The 23,092-nt window shown below is 41.9% G+C and overlaps 1 protein-coding gene across 6 annotated transcripts in view; it reads right to left on the reverse strand.

The window, feature by feature from the left end:
- WDFY3 (WD repeat and FYVE domain containing 3) overlaps nt 1-23,092 on the reverse strand; it is a 185,563-nt gene that overhangs the window by 99,379 nt on the left and 63,092 nt on the right. For all 6 annotated transcript variants that reach the window (XM_069780681.1, XM_069780713.1, XM_069780692.1 and 3 more), the window contains 5 exons: nt 12,072-12,181; nt 10,856-11,017; nt 8,845-9,037; nt 4,773-4,959; nt 781-947 (listed from right to left, as the gene is read on the reverse strand). In XM_069780681.1, the coding sequence (XP_069636782.1) occupies nt 781-947; nt 4,773-4,959; nt 8,845-9,037; nt 10,856-11,017; nt 12,072-12,181 (819 nt within the window). The remainder of the gene's footprint in view (nt 1-780; nt 948-4,772; nt 4,960-8,844; nt 9,038-10,855; nt 11,018-12,071; nt 12,182-23,092) is intronic.

A 23,092-nucleotide genomic window follows, 5' to 3' on the forward strand; every position in this document is an offset into this window, starting at 1 on the left:
CCCAGACATACAAGAGAAACAGTGAAAGTGAATCCATTAGCCTATAAAACTATAAATGTAACCCTATCATAAAAAATTTTCTTGTATCCCTAGCATTACTAAATCCCACTAAAAGTCCAAGTAACAAACTAGGTCCACAGTCACTATTAAATTCAAAACTCCTCAGTTACATACCAGACTTACATGAATTTTAATTTTATACACAGGATGTGAAAAATAAACTTATTTTTATAAAACCCTTTCTCCCCTCAGACTTCCTCAACCTTATCTCCATATTATAATTGACTGTGGTTGCAAGCACACCACAGACCACCACTCCGTGAACACTGGTGAAACAACAGACTTCAGCTCACAAGTTACACTTGCTTAAGCTGACAAAAACTAACAGCAAATCGGGGACAGGGAGGGAAGTCAAACCAGTATATCAGCCTTTCATATCAGTTTAGTAAGAGCAGCTTAAAACATGGTAAATCAAATCAGTACATTTTTCCATTATAATAATCTCTTAAAATGTCCACGTAGAAACTGTCAGCTTTGCAGTGAGAGATGTTTGACTCAGCCTTTAGTCCTCAAAGACAAAAGCTCTACACTTTCTTCTTTGCGTACCAACTCCAAAATAGAACTTTTGAGACCAACAGAACTAAGTACTTGATATGCAATCTTAGTAAAAGAACCTAGACTCAACTGCAAATGGTTAGTGTAGTATACAGCTTCTCTGTATTTTGTTGTTTATATTTAAAAAACAAACAAAAATAATAGACGGAGAAAGAAAGCACTCACCTTTGCCTGCAGGCTGTGGGACTGCAAATCCAGGTAGCAGGAAAGGTACTCCAGTGGTAACACCAGCTGGCTTTAATTCATTGACACCATACGTTGTTAAGGAAGTTATCAAATTAACTAAGTCCTTCAAAGCATCCTTAGATTCAGCCTCTTTTGCCTGTTCTAACCTAAAGAAAATACAATAGATCAAGTTAGCAGCACTAGTTTATTTCAACTCAAATCACTTTAATATCTCTTCCATTTTACGTTATCAATTTAGAGAACACACTTTTACTGCCCTGTTCCTGTAGTATCTTACGTGTTCTCTGTTCATATTTCATACTGTTAAGTCAGTCAAACATTATTGGATTTATGACAGCATACACTTATTTGCCATAGAAATTCACCTCATAAATCTTTCCTCGAACTCAATAGTTTGCTAAAAAGCAGCACAGACATGAAAATTTCTTTTTAAATCCTCTTACAAACATGAAGCTATCAGATAGGAAAATACCTAGTGTTCTGGGTTTGTGTGGTGGGGTTTTGGTACTGGGGAGGGGACTGCAGGGCTGGCTCCTGTGAGAAGCTGCTAGAAGCTTCCCTGGCTCCAAGTCGGACCCGCCTCTGGCCCAGGCCAACCCCATCAGTGACAGTGGTAGCACCTCTGGGAGAACACATTTAAGAAGGGGAAACTGCAGTGGCGGAGGAGATTGGAATGCGAGAGAAACCATTCTGCAGACACCGAGGTCAGTGAAGAAGGAGAGCGAGGAGGTGTGCTGGAGGAGGTGATACCCCTGCAGCCTGTGGTGAGACGGCAGGCTGCACCCCTGCACCTCGTGGAGGTGAACAATGGAGCAGGTGCCCACCTGCAGCCCACGGAGTACCCCATGCCAGAGCAGGTGGATGCCCCCGAAGATGGCTGTGACTCCATGGGAAAGCCCGTGCTGGAGCAGTGTGTTCCTGAAGGACTGCAGCCCGTGGAAAGGACTCATGCTGGAGAAGTTTGTGAAGGACTGTCCGCTGTGGGAGGGACCCCACGGTGGAGCAGGGGACGAGTGAGGAGTCCTCCCCCTGAGGAGGAAGGAGCAGCAGAGAAAAGGTGTGGGGAGCTGAACCCAACCCTCATCCCCTGTTCCCCTGCGACGCTGGGGGGAGGAGGTGGAGAGAACCGGGAGTGGAGTTGAACCTGGGAAGGAGGGAGGGGTGGGGGTAAGGTGTTTTAAGATTTAGCTTTACTTCTCATTATCCTGTTTTGATTTGATTGGTAATAAATTAAATTGATTTTGGTTTTTTTTTCCCCAAGTTGAGTCTGGTTTTTGCCCGTGACCATAATTGGTGAGTGATTCCTCCCTGTCCTTGTCTCAACCCATAAGATTTTCATTGTATTTTCTGTCTTCATCCCACTGTGGGGGGCAGGAGTGAGCAAACAGCTTCGTGGTGCTTTGTTGCCGGCTGGACTTAAACCACGATGCCTAGATAGTGTGTCATTAAATAAATCCATAATTAACGTCCTAGATTATATCTGCCACTTTGAGAGTTAGTATTTTATGCTAATGAAATGGTATCTTGGCAGAAGCCTAACACTTCAAAGCACACAATGAAGCATCTTCATTAGAACTACAGACCCTCATCTTTGAACGCAAGAGGATGGAAATGCTAACGTCCCATTCTAACCACTGTTTCCCACCAGCAACACACCATCAGACCAAATCCTAAAAACTGACTGCAAACCCTAGAACCATCCTTGTTTTCCTTCTACTTCACCAAAAATTAAACTTTTGTTTAATTACTTACTAACTCTATAGATCTCAGGAGAAAGCTGGGGACTACAATCTCCTATTCATTCATGCAATACAAGCTATACTTTTCTTCTTGCTGACAAGTGATCATGGGAGCCCTTAGAAGCAGCTCATTCTGCATTCTCCATCTTCTGCTCAGGCACGTGGCTGAACCTCCTTCAAACAGCCATTACAGAAACACTTAGCTCACCTATTTCCATTCTACTAATCCTCCACGTGCCCTGCCCTTTCACATCATCGACGTGAAATTACATACTTGCTTCTTTGGTCCTCACAGACCTCCTGCAATTTCTTATTAAGTCACATTCTTCACATGTCCTTCTGCATTAAGGGCTCCAAAGCCTTTCTTCTTTGCAGCTTGATGCCCAGTGTCCAGATTTCACACCCCCATGTGACAGTCATCTTCACAATAGTGCCATAGAGCTGAACAAGTCTCTGTCAGTAGGTTTGAGCCAAAACATGTCCAGGGAGAATACATTACTGTTGTTCACCACTGACCGATATATAGGCTTCTCCAAGATGATCGGTTTTTGAAACAAACTATGTTTTTATCTGAAGATCAAATAAACTAAAACTTGAAAGAAACAGCAAGAGATATGGCCATCAAAACAGCAGTCATGTTTTGAACCATCTTTCATCTCCTCTACAATACACAAATTGCTAACAAATACACACACGTTGGTGTGCACTGTTCACCTTATCCCAGACATTTCTGCAACAGTCTTAGCAAGTTTTCTAGAGCCACCCCGGGAAGAATTGGGAGTAATGCATTCCTATGCTTTTAACCTCTACTGATGTCAACTGAAGAACTTGGGTTTCTCCTTTTTCAATCAGACATGCAAACCTCTAGTCTTCCTACACCTCTGTCAGGGATCCCCCATTCTTTGATTTAAAGGATGAGCAAGCTCATGATAGAGTTTTTCCAAAACACTTCATCAACAGAGGATGACTTTTGCACCTGAAAATGAAATTGCTAATGACAGTGTGTTCCCCTCAAATTCTACCTAATCTCTGGCTGACAGTTATGGAAAACAGCTGAGTTTGAATTACATTGCTTTGAATGAATGTGTTAGTACATGTAACATACTCAAAACCACCATTTATACTACAAGAACAATAACAATTCCTTAACAGTTGTTTTAGCTTTTGTGGCACCAAAGATAATTTATGAATAATTTTAACTGTGATTAAGAATTTCAAATGTCATGCCTATGTCTGACATCCACTTAAAAGAAACAAACAAAAACCCCAAAACCACACTATGTAGTAGAAAATTTAGTTCAAATACTTGGGTGCCAAAATCTAGCATCCTAGCACCCAAAATGAATGGCTTAAAAGAGGGAGATAACAACATTAACACTTCTCATTAATGGCCATTACAGCACTGTTTCTAAGCATCTTTGACCCAAGTATACTTCATAAGGTGTACACTCATAGGCACCATTTCCCAGTTTCTGTCTTGGATTTGTAACACACATATATATTTCAACAGCTAAGCATGCTTCTTCAGAACTTCATATCCAAACAAAGCAACACAGACTGACCATAGATTTTACACAAATAATGCAGCAGACATTAATTTGCTGATTGAGAAAGAAAAGAATGAAGTTTCTTTCATGGAAAAAAATAAAATCATGGATGGATCATACATCTAAGGTTTGTTTGGGCAGGCATTTTTTGTGATGCATTAGCAGGTTAGCAGTACCTTTAATAGGAAAATACAAATTTAAAAAAAAAAAATTATAGTAACATGGGAGTTCTCTCCAGCACTCTGGTATTAGAGCTTATGTACAAAAACATCTCTTCAGTACTAAGTAGCATGCACCACATTTACGTACATGATTTTTCATTATGACAGTATATTAAAACAAAACAAAAAAACCCAACAACCAAACCCCAAAATCACTAGTTGCAGTCAAAATTTTTTTTAATTCTTTCTAAATTTTTAGTACCGTTTGGTTTTAAACATCTGCTTTCTAAGCACATACAGAAACATTTAGTAATAAACCAGTACCAATGAATAAAAAGTTAAACAATGTAGTTTCATAAACAGAGAGAAGCACATAATTGCATGTTTTGGTCCTAATATCTTAATTTCATAATAACCTATATTCACTTATTTGTTCAAACCTATTCACCTATTCTTTATTAAGAAATCTTTTCAGAAAAAGCTCACAGTGATCTGTCTGCATTCCTTCAAGCACTTTTGCATACCTGAGGAGGAGGTCACAGAGGAAGTTGTATCCTTGCCATATCCTAAAATCATCCAACAATGTTTGGGATACATCACTGGAGTCTTTCAGAAAACAAGAAAGTCCAGCAAACATCTCAACTATTTCTAGGGGAGAAAGGTCATCAGACTGCTGCATGTTCTGAACACATGTTGACAAACATTCCTTTTCTGAAAAAAAAAAAAATCACAGTTAAGAAATTTAGGATTTTACTAACATTAATCAGAGAAAGAAGCATAACTTATGCAAGAATCACAGCAATAGGGTAACTATTACTTAACTATCTCTTATCACATACATTTAATATTACAGAGCACTCGAAGACAAGTAGGATTCTCAAGTGGCTTTGGATCTAAACCAACCTTTTTTTGCCAACCCCTTCCTTGCTTTTATAAGCTTTACTCTTGTAAGGAGGAGACTGTGTAGACAAATACTGGTTGTTACCTAAAAAGTTTCACCGGATAACTCAGCAGAATAAAAAGACAAATATGGCAACTGTAAATAATTCTAAAAAGTCTTTTTTTCTTTTAAAACACAAAGTTATACAAAGCACTGACTTAAACTGTTACTGATGTTAGGTAAAACCTACACATAACCCTTTACACCATGTCTTCTTATTGCTGCTCTCATTAGCATTTCTTTGGCTGGCATATTTGCTTGCTCGATAAATCTTGATCGAAGAGAGACATTTTGTCTTGTTCTGCATACCTCTCACACTCCATCAGTTCATTGGTCAGTTACAGAAAGCTTTCCCATATCTATCATCAGATTTTAGGATGCACTCCTGTTTTAAAGATGCTCCCTTCAATCACCTGCTACTTTAACTTTGCAGCATGCGTGAGACAAGTGCAAATCTTTCTAGCTAGACTAGTAACAAAACTTCCCAGAGATCAAATCAAAGCATGAGACAGTGAAAGGATGCTCCTTTGCATATGATAAAACATCTTCACTTTTTTCCTGAATATAGAATCATAGAATGGTTTGGGTTGGAAGGGACCTTAAAGATCACCTAGTTCCAACCCCCTTGCCATGGGCAGGGACACCTTCCACTAGACCAGGTTGCTCAAAGCCCCATCCAGCCTGGCCCTGAACACTTCCAGGGATGGGGCATCCACAACTTCTCTGGGCAACCTGTTCCAGTGCCTCACTACCCTCACAGTAAAGAATTTCTTCCTTATATCTACTCTAAATCTACCCTCTTTCAATTTAAAACCTTTACCCCTCGTCCTATTGCTACACTCCCTGATAAAGGGTCCCTTCCCCATCTTTTCTGCAGGCCCCCTTTAACTACTGGAAGGCTGCTATAAGGTCTCCCTTAAGCCTTCTCTTCTCTAGGCTAAACAAGTTCAACTCTCTCAGCCTATCCTCATAGAAGAGGTGCTCCAGCCCCCTGATCATCTTCATGGCCCTCCTCTGGACCTGCTCGAGCAGGTCCATGTCCTTCTTACGTTGGGGGCCCCAGAGCTGAACACAGTACTCCAGGTGGGGGTCTCACCAGAGCTGAGTAGAGGGGCAGAATCACCTCCCTCAACCTGCTAGCCACACTTCTTTTGATGCAGCCCAGAATGTGATTGGCTTTCTGGGCTGTGAGCGCACATTGCTGGCTCATAATCGGTTTTTCATCCACTAATACTCACTTTTCTTCAGTTTTTCATCCACTAATACGAGGTAAGACAGACGTTGTTATCTCTTAAGTCAGGTTCATTTTTTTATCAACAAGTGAGAGGGAATACCAACTGGTTTTCTTTTAAGGATTTTATTTCACTTTTTAAAGAACCTAGAATATCTTTTGAAGCGCCAGCCTCACTCCTCTGTGGACCAAGCTTATAGGGAAGCAATAATGGTGGTAGCTGCAATATGCCAAACGACACAGTCAAAACTCAATTATTTTCTTTATTGCACTTCATAACGTTTTCACATATACACATACACCTTCTACACTCATCAAAAACCCACCAGAAGGCTGTTACAGATGTAGGCAAAATACCTACCACCTTTTAAGTCCTATCTGAAATAACTTAACTGATGACTATTCTGTGCTTCCAAGTGATACTGTCCATTCACATCTTTCCGACTGCAATTGGAAACACGCTGCTAGCACAAGAAAAAACACAGACTGAAATTTTCTGTGAAGTATGTGGGAGCAGGGTGACGTATTTCATAAACTGTCAAAATGGTTTTGTGAAGCCTTGTAACTACTTGGTTTCCAGGGTGTGAAGAAACTGGGTTTCTTTTTTTCCAATAGATGTACACTGCTAAAATGTATGATGAGGATGTTAGTTCACTTCAACAGTCATTTCAATTTAAAAACTACAAATACTTCTATGCGGTCCTACAGTCTAAAATCCCTAAATATAATATTAGAAACATTCTACCAAGTTTCCTACATCAAATCCCACATACCTCAATGTTCACAGTTTTAAATCATTGCAACATGAGTATTTCGTATGCAAAGCTGCTCCTGGGCAGCTAATATCCTCTCCAACACCGGTTTTCATCTCACTTTGCTCTCGCAAATTCTTTGTCATGAACCAGCTTGGCAGCTGCCCTTGCTAAGCAGACCATAACCAGTGCCTTGTAAAGATACATGATGACTAAAGTACTTCTTATGTTAGCTACCAAAATCTGTAACCAGGTACAGAAATACCCCTGTACGCTACAGTTGCCATGCCTGAAACAGTCAGGATGCTATTTGTCTCAAAAAAAGACAGGAGATAAAATGTAATGATTCTGGCTGCTTCAGTCATTTGGTAGCTCACAGGCTGGATTAAGACCTTGAGATGATTTTATTTTGGCCTTCAGGATGCACAAAACCTGCAGTCTGTAAGCTGTATGGCAAGGTGGGGAAGACAAGGACCCAGCAGAAGAAATGCAAGCTGGCTGAACAGTCAGCCAACAGGGAAAATGTAGGGGCTGCAAACCCACGCAGCAGCCAGACTCTTCCCTGCTGTGTCTCAAAATCTCCACACTTGGTTGTGACACAGGCTCTAGGACAGGCTACATGTAAGCTTCCTAGGAGCATCAGTACTGAGAGACCGCCTCCTTCAGGCATAGACATGGGTCTCAGTCAAGCAAATGAGAACCTCCCTGGGTCAGGCCCTAGGGACAACATCCTTGGGTTGGGGACCACACAGGGAAGCTGGGCTGGACCACAGTGGAAAAAGCCAGTTGGCTGTTCCATCAATCGGCACTTGGAGGTTCACACTCAAGTGTTTCTGTGCCCATACACCATGCTCCCTCAAGCATTTCCTAGTGCTTGTATTACACAGGTTTTGCTGTTATCAGGGTATGCCACCCACAATGTCCTGGATAACAGAGAGTACATTGCAAATCAGTGGTGGTTATAACAGTCTCACCCAGCCTCCTCCTGCAAAAGCAAGATGTCTGGGAGAAAGAATCTTCTCCCAGAATACCCAAATTAGCTCTCCCCGGTTTGCATAATGCACCAGTATTTACCACGGGGCTTTCATGGGCTTCTAATAGCTCAAACTGCATCAGCAGAACACATGGAGCTGGTTCCTCTTCCTGCGGCTTCCTCAGATGCCTCTACACTTTTATTGCCAGCTATAGTGGTACCCATAGAAGCAGCTGTAAACAGGACACTGCCAGCTTGCCTTGCACCTCTACAAGGGGCTGCTGCTGCTAGTTCAAACACAGGACCAAAACCAACTAAACCTCATTAAGAATTAATGCTCACAGCAAAAATAACAAACTTATGCATCTTCTCAGTGAATATTTCTTCAATACAGGCAGTTACTGAAGTTACCGAAAGCCTTTCCTTTTGGTTATTGTAAACTCTACACCAAAACATGAGGGGAAACTCTATCCTCCAATGTTTAATTGAAATGTGGATGAGGCAAGATTCAGCTACAAAAACCTCTCTCACTACACAAGTGCTCTGAAATTTTACCTGTATGTAAATACTTACACATCCAAACAAAAAGCCTGGAAGCTTTTCTTGATCTATTCTTTTCATGCCTACTTCCTAGCTAAGAAAAGTATAAAAGAAGAACAGGAAAAAAGCCCAATAAATAATATTAGACGAAGACACATACCATGAATGTATTTCACTACATTGACACTAAGGCCATGACGCGATATGGTCATCAGTACTTCCCCTGCGCTCTTCCTCCAAGGCAGATTATAGGGAGGGCACCATGAGGTTATTGCACTGAATAGAAGCTGGAGATCATCCTTTTGAGCCAGTTCTTCCGCCGGGGACACAAAACTGCACAATTTTACTAGGATCTGAAATAGTAAGTCATTAAACATCTAGCATTAATACCCTGATCATTCCTATTTTTGCCTAGGCTTAGTAAAAGGCGAAATATTCTTCCATTTAGCATACACATTAAAAAGGGTAAAGCGCTGTTTTCCCTCTGCATGTCGTTTCTATAATTTGAACTGGAGACAAGGTTATTCAACACATGGTTATTTCAAGACCCAGTTCAGTTTAAAATGACTAGCAAAAGATTAGCAGCAGAGTTTAAATCTCTTAGGCTGACACAGCATACTCGTATGTATACCAGGTTATGTCATCCTTGGAGAATCTGCCAGTTACCTAATTTACAGGTCTAAATGCTGCAGTGGGGCAGAGGCTCTGTGAAGCAAACTGTTGTATCCCTTCCTAATGCAGGAAGAAGGCTATCAACGGGTTGTTGGCAGAGCAGCATCCATAACATCCTGGCCAAATGAAAACAGCCAAAACAGTAGTGCAGGAGAGGCTATAGCAACACTGTAGACCTACCTGGATAACTGGCACCCGGATCTGAACTTCCAGGTTACCATAAACAAGACACAACGCAGCCACGCAACCAAAGTTACTACACTGCGCTCCTTTTTCTGCATGTTTTGAGGACATATGATGTCCATTTTTTGCCTTGTGCAGGAAAAGCTGAGGTTCCCTCTCAGAAAACTGGAAGAAGACTTTGCAAGGCTGTCTGCATCCACAAGAGGAGGTTTGGAAGCCATCTGAAACCTCTCATTCCAGCCAGCTAATTTGAGAGCACCACTTTACAGCCCTTGAAGAGGGACAGAAAAGAGCTGAGCAGTAGTATGTTACAGGGGACCTTATGCGGTAACGTTGATCATTTTTTAACTCTGCTGACTGTAACACCGCAAAGCAGTTTCTGAAAGATAGCTCACAGCACATTGTGATTACTAAGACAAAAAAAAAAAAAAAAAAAAAAAAAAAAGGCAAATGGGTATGTTCTCATATAGTGACTGTTACTGGGCAGACAGTGTAGCTAGTAATTGTGGGAATAAGGCTCACCTTTATTTCTGTAGTGCAGGTAGCAAAATGCCTCTGAAATGCTATACTTACAAATCTTAGCACTGCCTTCAAATCCCTGAAGGATATGACTGCTGATAGAACTCTATGGTTTTGCATATGTGGCTACAATAACCCTACACAGAGATGCATGAAACTGGTAGTATAACCACTGACCCCGTTCTAATAGTAACTGTCAGCTCCTTCTAAAAGTTTCAACAGGAGAACACATGGGAATTTCTTTGCGATCTCCAACTGAAACTTCAAAAAAGTGAGTGCAGGTCAGCTGGAGTCCCTGGTCTCCCTGGGAAATCTGGGGGATAATTATAATAGTAACTGCAAGCTCAGACGGTTACCTTATGTAAATTGTTTCCATATTCAGGGTTTATTTCCATAATTAAAGGGAAAATAGCATATGTTAAATTAATTCATAGATTATTATCAGTACTAATGTGTTTTACTCTGTTTCAATCAGTAACAGCCAAAGATACCAAAGACTAGGACTAGTTAGATTAAACCTGAATAATAGTCAACATGTTGCTGCTTTTAAGCAGCTGCGCAGAAAAGCTGCATGCATTTTTGAGGGGGAGATATTTACCAAGGACAGAAACCACAGGGGGAGTGGAAGTTTAACCTCAGCTGTACATCCAGGAATATCCGTCCTACTCAGAGCCATCAGTTTGTGAAGAATCAAGGAAGAGCAAAACTCGGTTCAAGGGAAAAGTTTCTGGACTTTTCTCACATGAAATATTTCCATTCCTCTTGCAAATTCCATGACCTATTTTTACCTTTCTTACCTGTACAAAGACTTTCTGTAGTAGTGCTCGGCGCTCTGCGAGAGGTAGTTCATTCTGTGCTCCTCCAACTACCTCAGGCACATGTGGAAGGTCAAAAAACAGATATAGACATTTAACAAGTGTGGAAGGCACTGACATTGTAGTCATGCAGTCCACAGTTTTCTGGGGAAAAAGAAAACAGAGCAAAATAACAGTTCAACATAATACTATATTCAAAAAGTCACGTTACTATAACGCAGTTGACTCAAATGCTGGTTTTTCTTTCTTTCTCACACCTTTGGTGAGGGGTCCACATAGCAGTACAAATTCACCATCTATTCTTGAATGCCTACCTAAACAGTAACCTTAAAAATAGAATCATAATTTATTTACATGACAACAGCATCTAACAGCCACAGTTCAGAGCTGCACAGGACAGAAACAAAAACTGACAGTCTCTGACAACGGAAGCTTACAAGTTCATTACAAGACCTTTAGCCAAGCCCTCATTAGCTATCTATTCTTTGTAGCAGTAGAAATGGGAGTGGGAGGAGGACTATTCAATTTATGCTCTCACTTGGCAAGAAGGTATAAGCAGGCATAAGGAGCAAGGTAGTAGAAAACATGAAAGCATCGGTGGAAAGAAAAGACAAACTGGCGCGGAGGCTAGCAACATACTAAACACAGATAAGATGATATGCTGAATTATAAAGGCAGGATAGAGCAGAAAGAACAAGCCACACAGCTGTCCAGAGCTCGGCTGCCAGAGATCAGCTTTCTGATGGAGAGCAGCACCAAAAGCAGAGGCAGTAAAGATTCACGATACCGCCCACTCATCACTGCCGCTGGCTTCGCTTTTTGCAACTGCTGTTGCCCTCCTTGAATGGGGAGCCCAAGTTCAAAGTCTGAGTGATTTAGGTGCTGTATGTGACATGCATCTCATGGTGCACTAAGCAGCAGCATGCAAGAGAAGCCTTTGGGGAACAATAAAAGTGGTGTGCATAATTCAAAAGAACGTTATAACTTCAAGTTCCAAAATGATGATTTTTTTAGGCAACTGAAACCACAAGGAGCTAAAGCAGAAGTTCTGTGGCAGTATAACAGAAAAAGGATCTTAACATCAAAAGCAGAATATAGTTACAACATCTTTTAGCATGTGTTCATGCAGTTCATTATTTTATTGCTTTTGTCTCTCCCACCCCACAATTTGTTTTTAGCCTTGCTGTTTGAGACTAACCTGTCCTGATGAAGCTAGTAAATTGATTGTGGTGAGCAGCATCCAACCTCTACTTGCTTCTTCACTTTGATTGACCTCCAGAAACTGGACTATGGCACGACTTGCAGCCTCTGTTGGGGTGGAGGGGGGAACACAGTTAAAAAGATGCAATAAGAATTCAGTCTGATAGTCTGCAGAAGGGAACACGTCCTCTCAGCAGTTCCGTGCATTGAGCATGAATTCACCTCTGCAGTACTACTTGAAAAAAGGGCTAGGCTTAGGCCTACACTCTCCAGACACACATTCCAGTCTTCCACACGCACTTGGCTTTGACACTAGCAAGGCTGCAAAAAGTACGTTTTTAGGTCATGCATCATCCTTTAAACCAGCAGACAGATTTCAGTAACATGCAGCAACTTTTGTTTGAGTATTTTGGCTTTATCAAATACAACACACTCTTTTCCAGAGACATGAAGTCACCATCGCTTAGTGGTCTCAGTGGGAAAAGCTGATATTCAATTTCTGAAAAAAAGCACTGCACTGAAACAACAGTACAGAGGATAATGGGAAAGACTGGAGGGAAGGAGAAGTACAGAAATACAAAAGGAATAAAAAACAGGACCAAAAAGTAAAATCAAGACTAAGATCAGCAATTACCGCATGCTCATCCTACATTTTTTGGAAAATGAAAACCTTAACAACTTAAGATCTGGGGACCACTTCTGGAATCAGATGCTATTCCCTATCAGGCAGAGCCAAAGATAAATATTCAGCCTGGTAAACAAGTTATCAGGCTTAATAAATAAATCAACAGAAAATGCAATCCTATTTCACTGCTGTCTGAATACACATTTATGTTAAGAAATCTATAATGCCAGTCATGATGACTGTCCATTACCCTTAAGGAAAATCTAAACCCATTTTTCATTAATAACTGCATATCAATCATCTTCAGTGCTTTTACTGTCAACTAGGACAGAAAAGGAAGGTGCATAATATTGCTTAAAAAAGGAATTACAAAGGAATTACTAATGGACCAATAAATCAGCAACTGAAGAAAAATTCAATTTTAATCTTGGTTTGTTTGCTTCATCTTCTGTCAAGATTTCCCAGCACATACCTGTGAAGGAGTTTGTTCTAAAGTAAACACATTTTATAGGGCAAAGTACTTATCAGACTTCTAGCACTGACTACACTGAAAAGATAATTTTCTGGAGCACCAGACTATAAGCTGAGCTGGACTAGTAAACCTATGAAGCAGATGATCCTAGAAGATGTCTACAGTTGTTCGCTTTACGTTCCCAACAATAACTTTTCCCAGGAGAGACTACCACCATACAGAGTCAAAGCCATCAGCCACACCGGTGAATCGACATAACAAAAACCAAGGTGTAAAGAATCACTTTTATCAATAGGAGGACAGCTGGTAGATGAAGCAAAGTGATTGCCCCACTCCGCACAACACTTGTTAGATCATGAGTGGAATGCTGCATCCAGTTTTGGTCCCAACGCAGTACAGGGAAGACAATGATCAACAGGAGTTCAAGCTGAGGGCCACTGAGATGTTTGGGAGCTGGAGCACCAACCCTGTGAAGGGTGGCTGAGGAACCAGGGCTTGCTCAGCCAGAAGCAGGGACAGCCTCAGGGGCACTGAACAGCAGCCTCAGTGCCCACAGTGGGGGGAGCTATCTAGAAGTCAGAGCCAGGCTCTTCACAGCACTGCAAGGCTGCAGGGTGAGAGACAACACACTTAAATCAAGAGAGGTTCAGACTGCATATAAGGAGAAATTTCTTCCCACCCTGAGGACAGAGATGCAGTGAAAGGGGGCCCAGAGAGGCTGTGCTGTCTCCAGCCCTGGAGGTTTTCAAGACACAACAGGATCAAGCCGCCTGCGCAACCTGGTCCCAATCTCACAGTTGCTTTGGCTGTGAGCAGGAGGTTCGACAAGAAGCCTCTCTTATTCTGTGATTTTGTCGCACAGCAAAAAAGGTCTATCTGATGTCTCACTCAGGGGGACTTCACGTCACCCATGCTGGTGTCAGCTTCATTTCCTTCCAGTACAAAGAGGATGTATTTTTCCCTAAAGCCTAGAAACCCTTTTATAGTCTTAATTCTAGAAAAAAAGATAAAGAAAGAGAGACAGATTTAAGGTAAAAATCCAGATTTGGTTCATTTGTGCAATGGCTATTTTCCCATGTTTTTGTTTTGCAGCCTTATTCCCATAACAGGTTTTTGTATAAACTGCTGGCTTTTCCAATGCTGGTGCTGAAGTAAGGAGAGGCACCTACCAAATCCCTGCACGAGACAGATAAAACAAAGCTTGAAATACCAAGATGAAAGGTAAGGCAATTTTAAAACTCACACAAATGCAGACATGCAGCAACTTCCCAGCATGCTGACCTGAAGTACCTGGTGGGCACTTCGTTTTCCAAAAACCATCAGTGCAAAACATTGGCCGGATGGTTGGGTGTATGAGCAGACCAACTTACAAAGCACAACAGCCATGCCACAGCCACAGGTCCTACACTAGAGGCATACACAAAATGCCAGAATTCCTGGCAAAAGCCACTTTCCTAAATTCCGAGTGTCAAGCATGTCTGAAGCATGTGCTGCTTCTACAATGACAGTGCCCCACCAGCCCAACATTAGGTGATATTTAGTAGGCCCGTTCTCTTTCCATCTGACCACAGACAGAGCTAGGCAATCAGTCTGACTGCAAGGAGGTACAACTGGTACCAAACAGGGTGTGCACAGCCTCCTTTGGGCATAGTCTCCAAAAGCCACCTGTGCAACAGGGGCTCTTTTAATCATTTTTGAAAGAGAGACTCAGGGGTTAAGTATATACTTCTGAAAAAGTTGTCATGCTGCTGGCAACCTAAATGGCATAGCAGTTCAACACTATAAATAGTTTCAAAACTGTCAGTCTTAATTAAGCGCTACCTAAAACACAGACAGCATTTTAAGTGCAGGAAGTTCTCTTGTCATCTGCTCTGAGTAAATTTGATAGCACTATCATTTAAGATTAATTTCTATCATCAGCACTAGTCTTAATTTACTTCTTGTACCTTTTCCCTGGTTTTGAAGTGCTCAAGTAATCTTTTCAATATAACGTCCTTTATGTGCTCCACCCAGACGTCCTCAGCCCTTCAACTTCTGCAGAACAAACCACTAAGTCTAGGATGGGGATATGCTAGCTAGTAAAAACGGCAAAAGAGCAAAGAGGAAAAACCTATAAAATATGTAAGGATACATATTCTGACAGCTGTACAAGTATGTATGCCTAAGTATGACCACGATTATGTGGTTACATGGTTAATACACAGTAGTCAGATTTTTCAGCATGGATTCAGTATATATAGGATAGAGGCTTGGTAGAATAAAACACCAGAAATTGTTTCATACGTAAGAGGTGACATGGGTGCTTTGCGTCCTCGACTTCAGAAAAGGAGCAGATGGAAAGCAATGGGATTAGACCCATTCAGATCGCTAGCAAAAAGCAGCATTGCATTACAAGCAACGTTATTGCCTACAGCAATAGCACTAAAGGACAAATTCAGTACATGAAGCTTTTTGTTAGATGTTCTAGTACCATAAACAGCATATAATAACGTCATCAGACTTTTGTATAGCTTATTCTTATCCTAGAATGGAATATTAATTAAAAAATAACTGCATATGCCAAAGGGGGTGGGTGGGGGGAGTGGGAGGTATGGGTGGGTGTGTCAGGGGGTGGTAGGGAACAAGCTGAAGTCAGGGACCCCTTCTCTAATCAACCCTTCAAGAAGTCTCTACTACTTCTCGTGGGAAATGCCTGGAAACACAGTCAGATACCTAAAGTTAAAGAATACAAGTTGTTCCAAATGCCTAGATAGTAAGAGAGAAGTATCAACCAAAAAAAAAATGGGATGGCAAAAAGCCTTCCTTCAATCATGAGGAACAGTGCAGTGCTGTTGTCACAAGCCACAGATATAAAGTGGCTGATGCCTCTGCAGTATGCAGAAACTGAGAGCTGCTCATCCAAAGATAAACAACTCGCCTGTGCCAGCATTTAGCATCACTAACCCAGCTGACGGAAGATCGGGCTTTCTAGGATCTCCTGGAAAGGCAGTATATTGCACTACACTTGCCTTGCATAAGATCTAGTAAAGAGCATCAAAAATAAATTGAAGGTTAACCAAAAGTAACAAGATACGGCAGTCATTCATCACAACTCACTCCTGATGGGTAGCTGATCGGACATTGCTTCCCTTTCAGAGCAATTTCAATAAATTCAAAACAGAATCACCTTGTAAAGCAGAGTCACCCACAGGACAGGAAAAACATACATATATATATGTGTGTGTGTGTGTATATATATATATATATAAAATGGAAAAAAACCAAGACATGTAGCCACAGCATATGAGACCATTTCCAACATACTCTCTTCTCAACAGAAAAGTTAACTAACATCTGAATGCAGCCCCTAAGTCCGCTTATTTTAGCAAGAAAGATCCTCAACTCTTCAAAGAGAAGCACACACTACAAGTAACACTATCAGGAAAACTTCAGACTTCATTATGGAAGGAGCCCCAAAGGCTACTTATTAGTAGAAGATAAGAAGCTTCCTTTAACTACCACCAGTAACTTACCCCAAATGCGAGATGCAATTGAACAAATAACACTAAATCTTGTGTATTTAAGACAAACATAAGATTAGTTCTGCTGATGTGACAGAGGTAAACTGCAATAAAAATGAACAATAAAAGCAGAGTTTGCATATCAATGGATTTTTAAAAAGAATAAAGGTAGGCATAGCCAGAGCCAAATATACACCACTGATGTGGTTTTCTGCAATGGTTAAACATTATGATGATGAATGTTTATCAATTTGGTCTCCAAAACTGATTTGAAGATGAGATAATGATAGTCTTTTGGCAGATCTGTTAGAGAAATGCCTAAAGAGGTCAAAAGCATTTTCACTGGTGAAACAGTTTGAGTAAATCAGTGAAACTGAGAGGAAGAGAAAGAAGGGAGGGGAAAGACATGACAAAAAAACCAACCAACTGGGAAAAAAACCACAAAAAAAAAACCCCAAAACAAACAAACAAACAACCCCCCCCCCCCCCCCAAAACAAACCAAAAACCAAACAACCCAAAACAAAACCAAACCCAAAAACCCAAACCACCACAACATTCAGACCGTATAAACAGTAACCGAAATTGTTGTTTGTGGAGGTAGGCGTGATTAGCTGAACAGCCTAGAGATACGGTAAAAATAAATTTAGCATTAAATAGTAAATACTGAGACAAATACATGCAGCGAATGTTGCAATTATGGAATGAAACATTGACTGAAATCAACAAAGACACAACTAAATTGAATTTAAAAGCTGCATAAAACAGTGATGTACATAGACTAGCACACATGAAATCATATTAAAAAAACCCAAACCCCAAACACAACAAACTTTTGAAATTGACCTTGAAAGGAGGTTAAAATGTTCCAGTCCTGTGGAACTGTTTTGCTTTCTCATTCTTCAATTTTCTACCCTTCTGCAGAGGTTTCATGGATTGTCCCCACACCTGACTGGGGAAGGACCATCCAGGTTGCAGGATTGCTCATCGCTACGGGAATCATTCTGAACCTCCCTGTGTATCAAGTGTTTATATATCCTAATGCATTAAATAACGGAAGCTGTCAGTATGTCATTTGGTGTGCTTGAGATGCAGACAACATAGGACTAAGTTAGAAACCAATTTTAGTAAAGGGAATAACCACTACAAGATACCAGATCACACTCAACTGCTGAAACGCTGTTAAGAGTGAAAGAGAAAGGTGCACTCTCTACTTCCTCTGTTTCCTGCTTTCTGTTTGTTGGTGACCACAGCTGGGAACCCACTGCTCGGATACCCAGGTTCACAGTTTGTACCAGGGAGGACAACTTTATACACTTACCTTTAAGTCTGCAATGTGAAACTATTCAGTAGTTGGGATTTCTTGTGTACAAGGTACAGGTACTCACTGAAATGATAAACCAAAAGGTCCCAGGCTATTCAGCTCACAGCACCTGTGGCATGCAGACAGCAGCTCTCCTGCCTACCTGCACACGAGCCACCTCCACACAGGGGACTTTGGGGAGCACACTCCACCGTGCATCAGCCTGGCTAGACACCTTGAAACAGCACACAAGTCCCACTGTCTGTACCAGAGGGATTGCCTGAACCAACCTTCCCTGTTGTACGCTTATCTTTGCTTTGGGGTCTGTGCCAAACACTCGAGGACATGCTATTGAAATATTCGCAAAATCACAGAGGAACCAGGGTATGTCTTTTGAAAAATACATGAAACAGAAGTGTTGCTTTCTCTCCAGCATCAGTAGCCAAAGTAGGCATTAGTAGCCACATTTATTCTACCAAGATTCCAGCTGTCCCTGTCTCTTTTTTAAGAAATCTTTTTCAACCCTGAGCCAGATGCACTTGCTCCCAAAAGAAAGGTTCATTTCAGAACTGAGGCTACACTAAAAATAGATGTTTGAACATATATTTTAGCATAGTACTACCACAACTTTTTGATCAATTCAGACACAAAATTGGATTTATTTGTGGAAAATTTGGCAGCTAAAAATCTCAAATATATAAAGCTATCTCAACCATGACCCCACCATCTTCTAAAACAGACTAGGTACCCCAGGGCAAGGGAAACCATGCACTAATCCTCATAGATATGGTTATTGCTGTCACCTGCAAATTATCACTGTTGTACAGCAAAGACTTAAATGTACAAGATAATTTAACTCAATTTTAACTACTTTGGTTTTCTTACTCTAAGGTTACATCCATACTAGAGAAATAAGACGTGTTCAACTACAGTTTCAACTACCTACAGTAGCAACATTCAGAGACTACTTCAGATAGGGTGCTGGAACAGTTACTACTGAATCATGAAATGCTGTTCTGAGAAAACTACTACAGTCTGCCAAGAATAACTGAGATATGCCTCCACGATGGCACGCATTACTCACATAGCTATTAGCATAAATATTCAAAGGCCTGATGAAAAAAAATTGCCCTGTGCTCCATTATAAGATGGATTTAAAAAAAAAAAAAAAAAACCAAACCCAACAACACACCAATAGGTAAGATTTAATCATACCACATTCCCAACTGTAAAATACTGCCAACACATTTATCTCTTTATAGACAGAAAGCAAGTTCTTGTGAAATTTCTTCCCTTTCATTAACTATATAAAGTTGACTTTTGATAATGCTTGTACGGACAGCTTGTCTCTAAAACAAGCTCCGCAATTTTGTTGACTTAAACAGAGCACTCCACACCATCAGGAATTTGCACTTGGATATTACCAGAGACATTTCCTGCATAGAGTTGTTACTGAAGTTTTCCACTTTTAAAAACATGCTAGAAGATATAATTACCTGTTAATAGCTATGAAGATATGCTGTATCTTTTTATTTGGTACACAAAAAGAATGGAAGTTTAAAAAAAAAAAAAAAACAATGCAAGAGCCTTCACAATCCATAGACACAATATTATGTCTTTAACATAAAACATATTCTAAAAAGCCAAGAATTTCTTTTTTTTTTTTTTTTTTTTTTTTTTTTTTTTTTTTACTACTATCACACAAAATGCATATCTAGCTCTAAACAACTGTTCTGGGTTTGTGTGGCAGGGTTTTTGGTAGCGGGGGAGGGGCTGTAGGGGTGGCTCCTATGAGAAGCTGCTAGAAGCTTCCCCGGCTACAAGTGCTAGATGGACAAGCCCAAAGGGTTGTGGTGACTGGAGTTAAATCCAGTTGGCAGCCGGTCACAAGTGGTGTTCCCCAGGGCTCGGTGTCAGGGCCAGTTCTGTTTAATATCTTTATCAATGATCTGGATGAGGGGATTGAGTGCACCCTCAGCAAGTTTGCAGATGACACCAAGTTGGGAGGCAGGGTTGATCTGCTGAGGGTAGGAAGGCTCTACAGAGAGATCTGGACAGGCTGGATCGATGGGCCGAGGCCAATTGTATGAGGTTCAACAAGGCCAAGTGCCGGGTCCTGCTCTTGGGTCACAACAACCCCATGCAGTGCTACAGGCTTGGGGAAGAGTGGCTGGAAAGCTGCCCGGCAGAGAAAGACCTGGGGGTGCTGGTTGACAGCTGGCTGAGTATGAGCCAGCAGTGTGCCCAGGTGGCCAAGAAGGCCAACGGCATCCTGGCCTGTATCAGAAATAGTGTGGCCAGCAGGAGCAGGGAGGTGATTGTTCCCCCGTACTCAGCACTGGTGAGGCTGCACCTCGAGTACTTTGTTCAGTTTTGGGCCCCTCACTACAGGAAAGACATTGAGGCGCTGGAGCGTGTCCAGAGAAGGGCAACCAAGTTGGTGAGGGGCCTGGAGCACAAGTCTTATGAGGAGCAGCTGAGGGAAATGGGGCTGTTTAGTCTGGAGGAGAGGAGGCTGAGGGGAGACCTTATCCCTCTCTACAACTACCTGAAAGGGGGTTGTAGTGAGGTGGGTGCTGGTCTCTTCTGTCAGGTGGCTGGAGATAGGATGAGAGGAAATGGCCTCAAGTTGCGGCAAGGGAGACTGAGGTTGGATATTAGGAAAAATTTCTTTACTGAAAGGGTTGTCAGGTATTGGAACAGGCTGCCCGGGGAAGTGGTTGAGTCGCGATCCCTGGAGGTATTAAAAAAGCACATACACAAGGCACTTCAGGACATGGTTTAGTGGGCATGGTTGATGGTTAGACTCGATGATCTTGAAGGTCTTTTCCAACAGAAATGATTCTATGATTCTAAGTTAGACTCGCCTCTGGCTCAGGCCGACCCCATCAGTGACAGTGGTAGCACCTCTGGGAGAATGGATTTTAGAAGGGAAACCTGCAGTGGGGGAGGAGATTGGAATGTGAGAGGAACACCTCTGCAGATACCAAGGTCAGTGAAGAAGGACTGGGAGGAGGTGCGCTGGAGAAGGTATAGCCCCTGCAGCCCGTGGTGAGACAGCAGGCTGTGCCCCTGCAGCCTACGGAGATGAGGGGGTGAGCAGATGCCCACCTGCAGCCCATGGAGGAGCCCACGCCAGAGCACACGGATGCCCCCGAAGATGGCCGTGACTCCATGGGAAAGCCCACGCTGGAGCAGTTTGTGACTGAAGATCAGTCCGCGGAAAGAACCCATGCCGGAAAACTTCATGGAGGACTGCATCCCATGGGAAGGACTCACGTTGGAGAAGTTTGTGAAGGACTGCAGCCCGTGGGAGGGACCCCACGGCAGAGCAGGGGAAGGGTGAGGAGTCCTCCTCCCTCTGAGGAGGAAGGAGCGGCAGAGACAAGGTGTGATGAACTGACCCCAACCTCCATTCCCTGGAGGTAGAAAAAACCAGGAGTGGAGTTGAGCCAGGAAGGAGGGCGGATGTGCGGAGAAGGTGTTTCTAAGGTTTGGTTTTACTTCTCAGTATCCTTGTTTTGATTTGATTTGTAATAAAATAAATTGGTTTTGGTTTTTTCCAAGTTGAGTCTGGTTTTTGCCCATGACCATAAGTGGGGAGTGATCCCTCCCCGTCCTTGTCTCAACCCACGAGCTTTCTTTGTATTTTCTCCTCATCCCACCGGGGCTGGGGGGGAGGAGTGGGTGATTGGCTTCGTAGTGCTTTATTGCCGGCTGGCCTTAAACCACGACAACAATTTACCACAGAAGTCTGCAAACTATGAGTTTTAACAGCTTGTTAGTTGATCATTTCTGGAGAGCAAACTGCAACTCCCTGGTCCCACCAAGAGTCACAATGCAATTGCAGAACACGGACCTATCGGGCTTTCTTATGTGAGGTCTGAAAAGGGTTTACTGACCAAAGTAATAGCCATCTTGATAGCAGAGGAAAAATGACTGCTTTCCATTTTAATAAAAACATTGGTACTCATTATATTAAAGCTTAGAAGAGTACGAAACTGTCTAAGTCACTGTGGTTAAGTTTCCAAGTGGGTTAGAGAACAAGAAAAAAAACCCTAAAACCAAAACCAAAATCTACCTCTGACTTGTGAGGTTTCAAGGATGACAACTGGATTATCTTGGAGCAACAAGGAGAGGTATGCCTTAAATAATAAACACACAAAAATGGCCATTCTTAACAGAATCCAACTGACTAGCAGGCATAACAGATGTTCCCCAGAAAAAAAGGTCAAATGAACACCACCATTCTGCCAGCACAGCTGTTGGACATTCACTTCCCCTAAATACCCAAAGAAAAGGCATTTTTGCGCCTGTTTACCCATAGAGAACCGGTTTTGTCTACGATATCTGTTTAGCCATCTGGAATGTTTCACTGTTAGTCACTCTACTTAAAATGGAAAGAAATTGTAATTGGCACAGTTTGTGACTCCTGACTTCAAGCATAATAATTTGCACAGTCTTTTCCAGCCCTCTATTTCCTTATTTACCACCAAATCCAAACTGAGAAGCCAGCACAGATCTTAAAATTTATCTAGTAGACAAAAACTTGATACTTCTCGGAAGCGCTCATGTTCAGAAGAGGAGATCAGAGGACAGCTAATGAAACATGCCTTCTTCGCACGTTGTCCTCAGTTATGCAACTCCCAATACATGGTCAGGTTCTGACACATCCAGGGTTCAACAGAACCAAATCTCACCCTGACATTTAATAAACAGAGCAAAAGAGGAATCCACTAACATTTTTCTAGGGCTGGCTGTATTGGTCCTAACATGAGACTTGCTGTACTTTCCCACCTTATTATCTTCCAGGCCAACAGCTAATTTAAAATGCATGTTTTTGGAATGTTAACATATCCAAGGGACAAAACACAGCACCAACAGGCACCTCAGGCAAGATACAGCAGCTGTCCACATGCATGTTCTTGGTCTCCTTCTATTAGTAGGTGACACAACTTAGGTCACTCCTCTCTTTGATGTGTTGTCAAGTTTGTGGAACTCTACCTTCACTGTAACCCAGGGAAGAAAACTCTAGCCTCCTCCTCCTCTCTCTCTCAGCCCAAAGAAACAGAAGACAATGCATTTTCACTGCAAAGGCTTCAATTTTTGAGCCTGCACAGT

Source organism: Haliaeetus albicilla, chromosome 1, assembly GCF_947461875.1.
Source record: "Haliaeetus albicilla chromosome 1, bHalAlb1.1, whole genome shotgun sequence".
In the NCBI taxonomy this organism is placed as follows: domain Eukaryota; kingdom Metazoa; phylum Chordata; class Aves; order Accipitriformes; family Accipitridae; genus Haliaeetus; species Haliaeetus albicilla.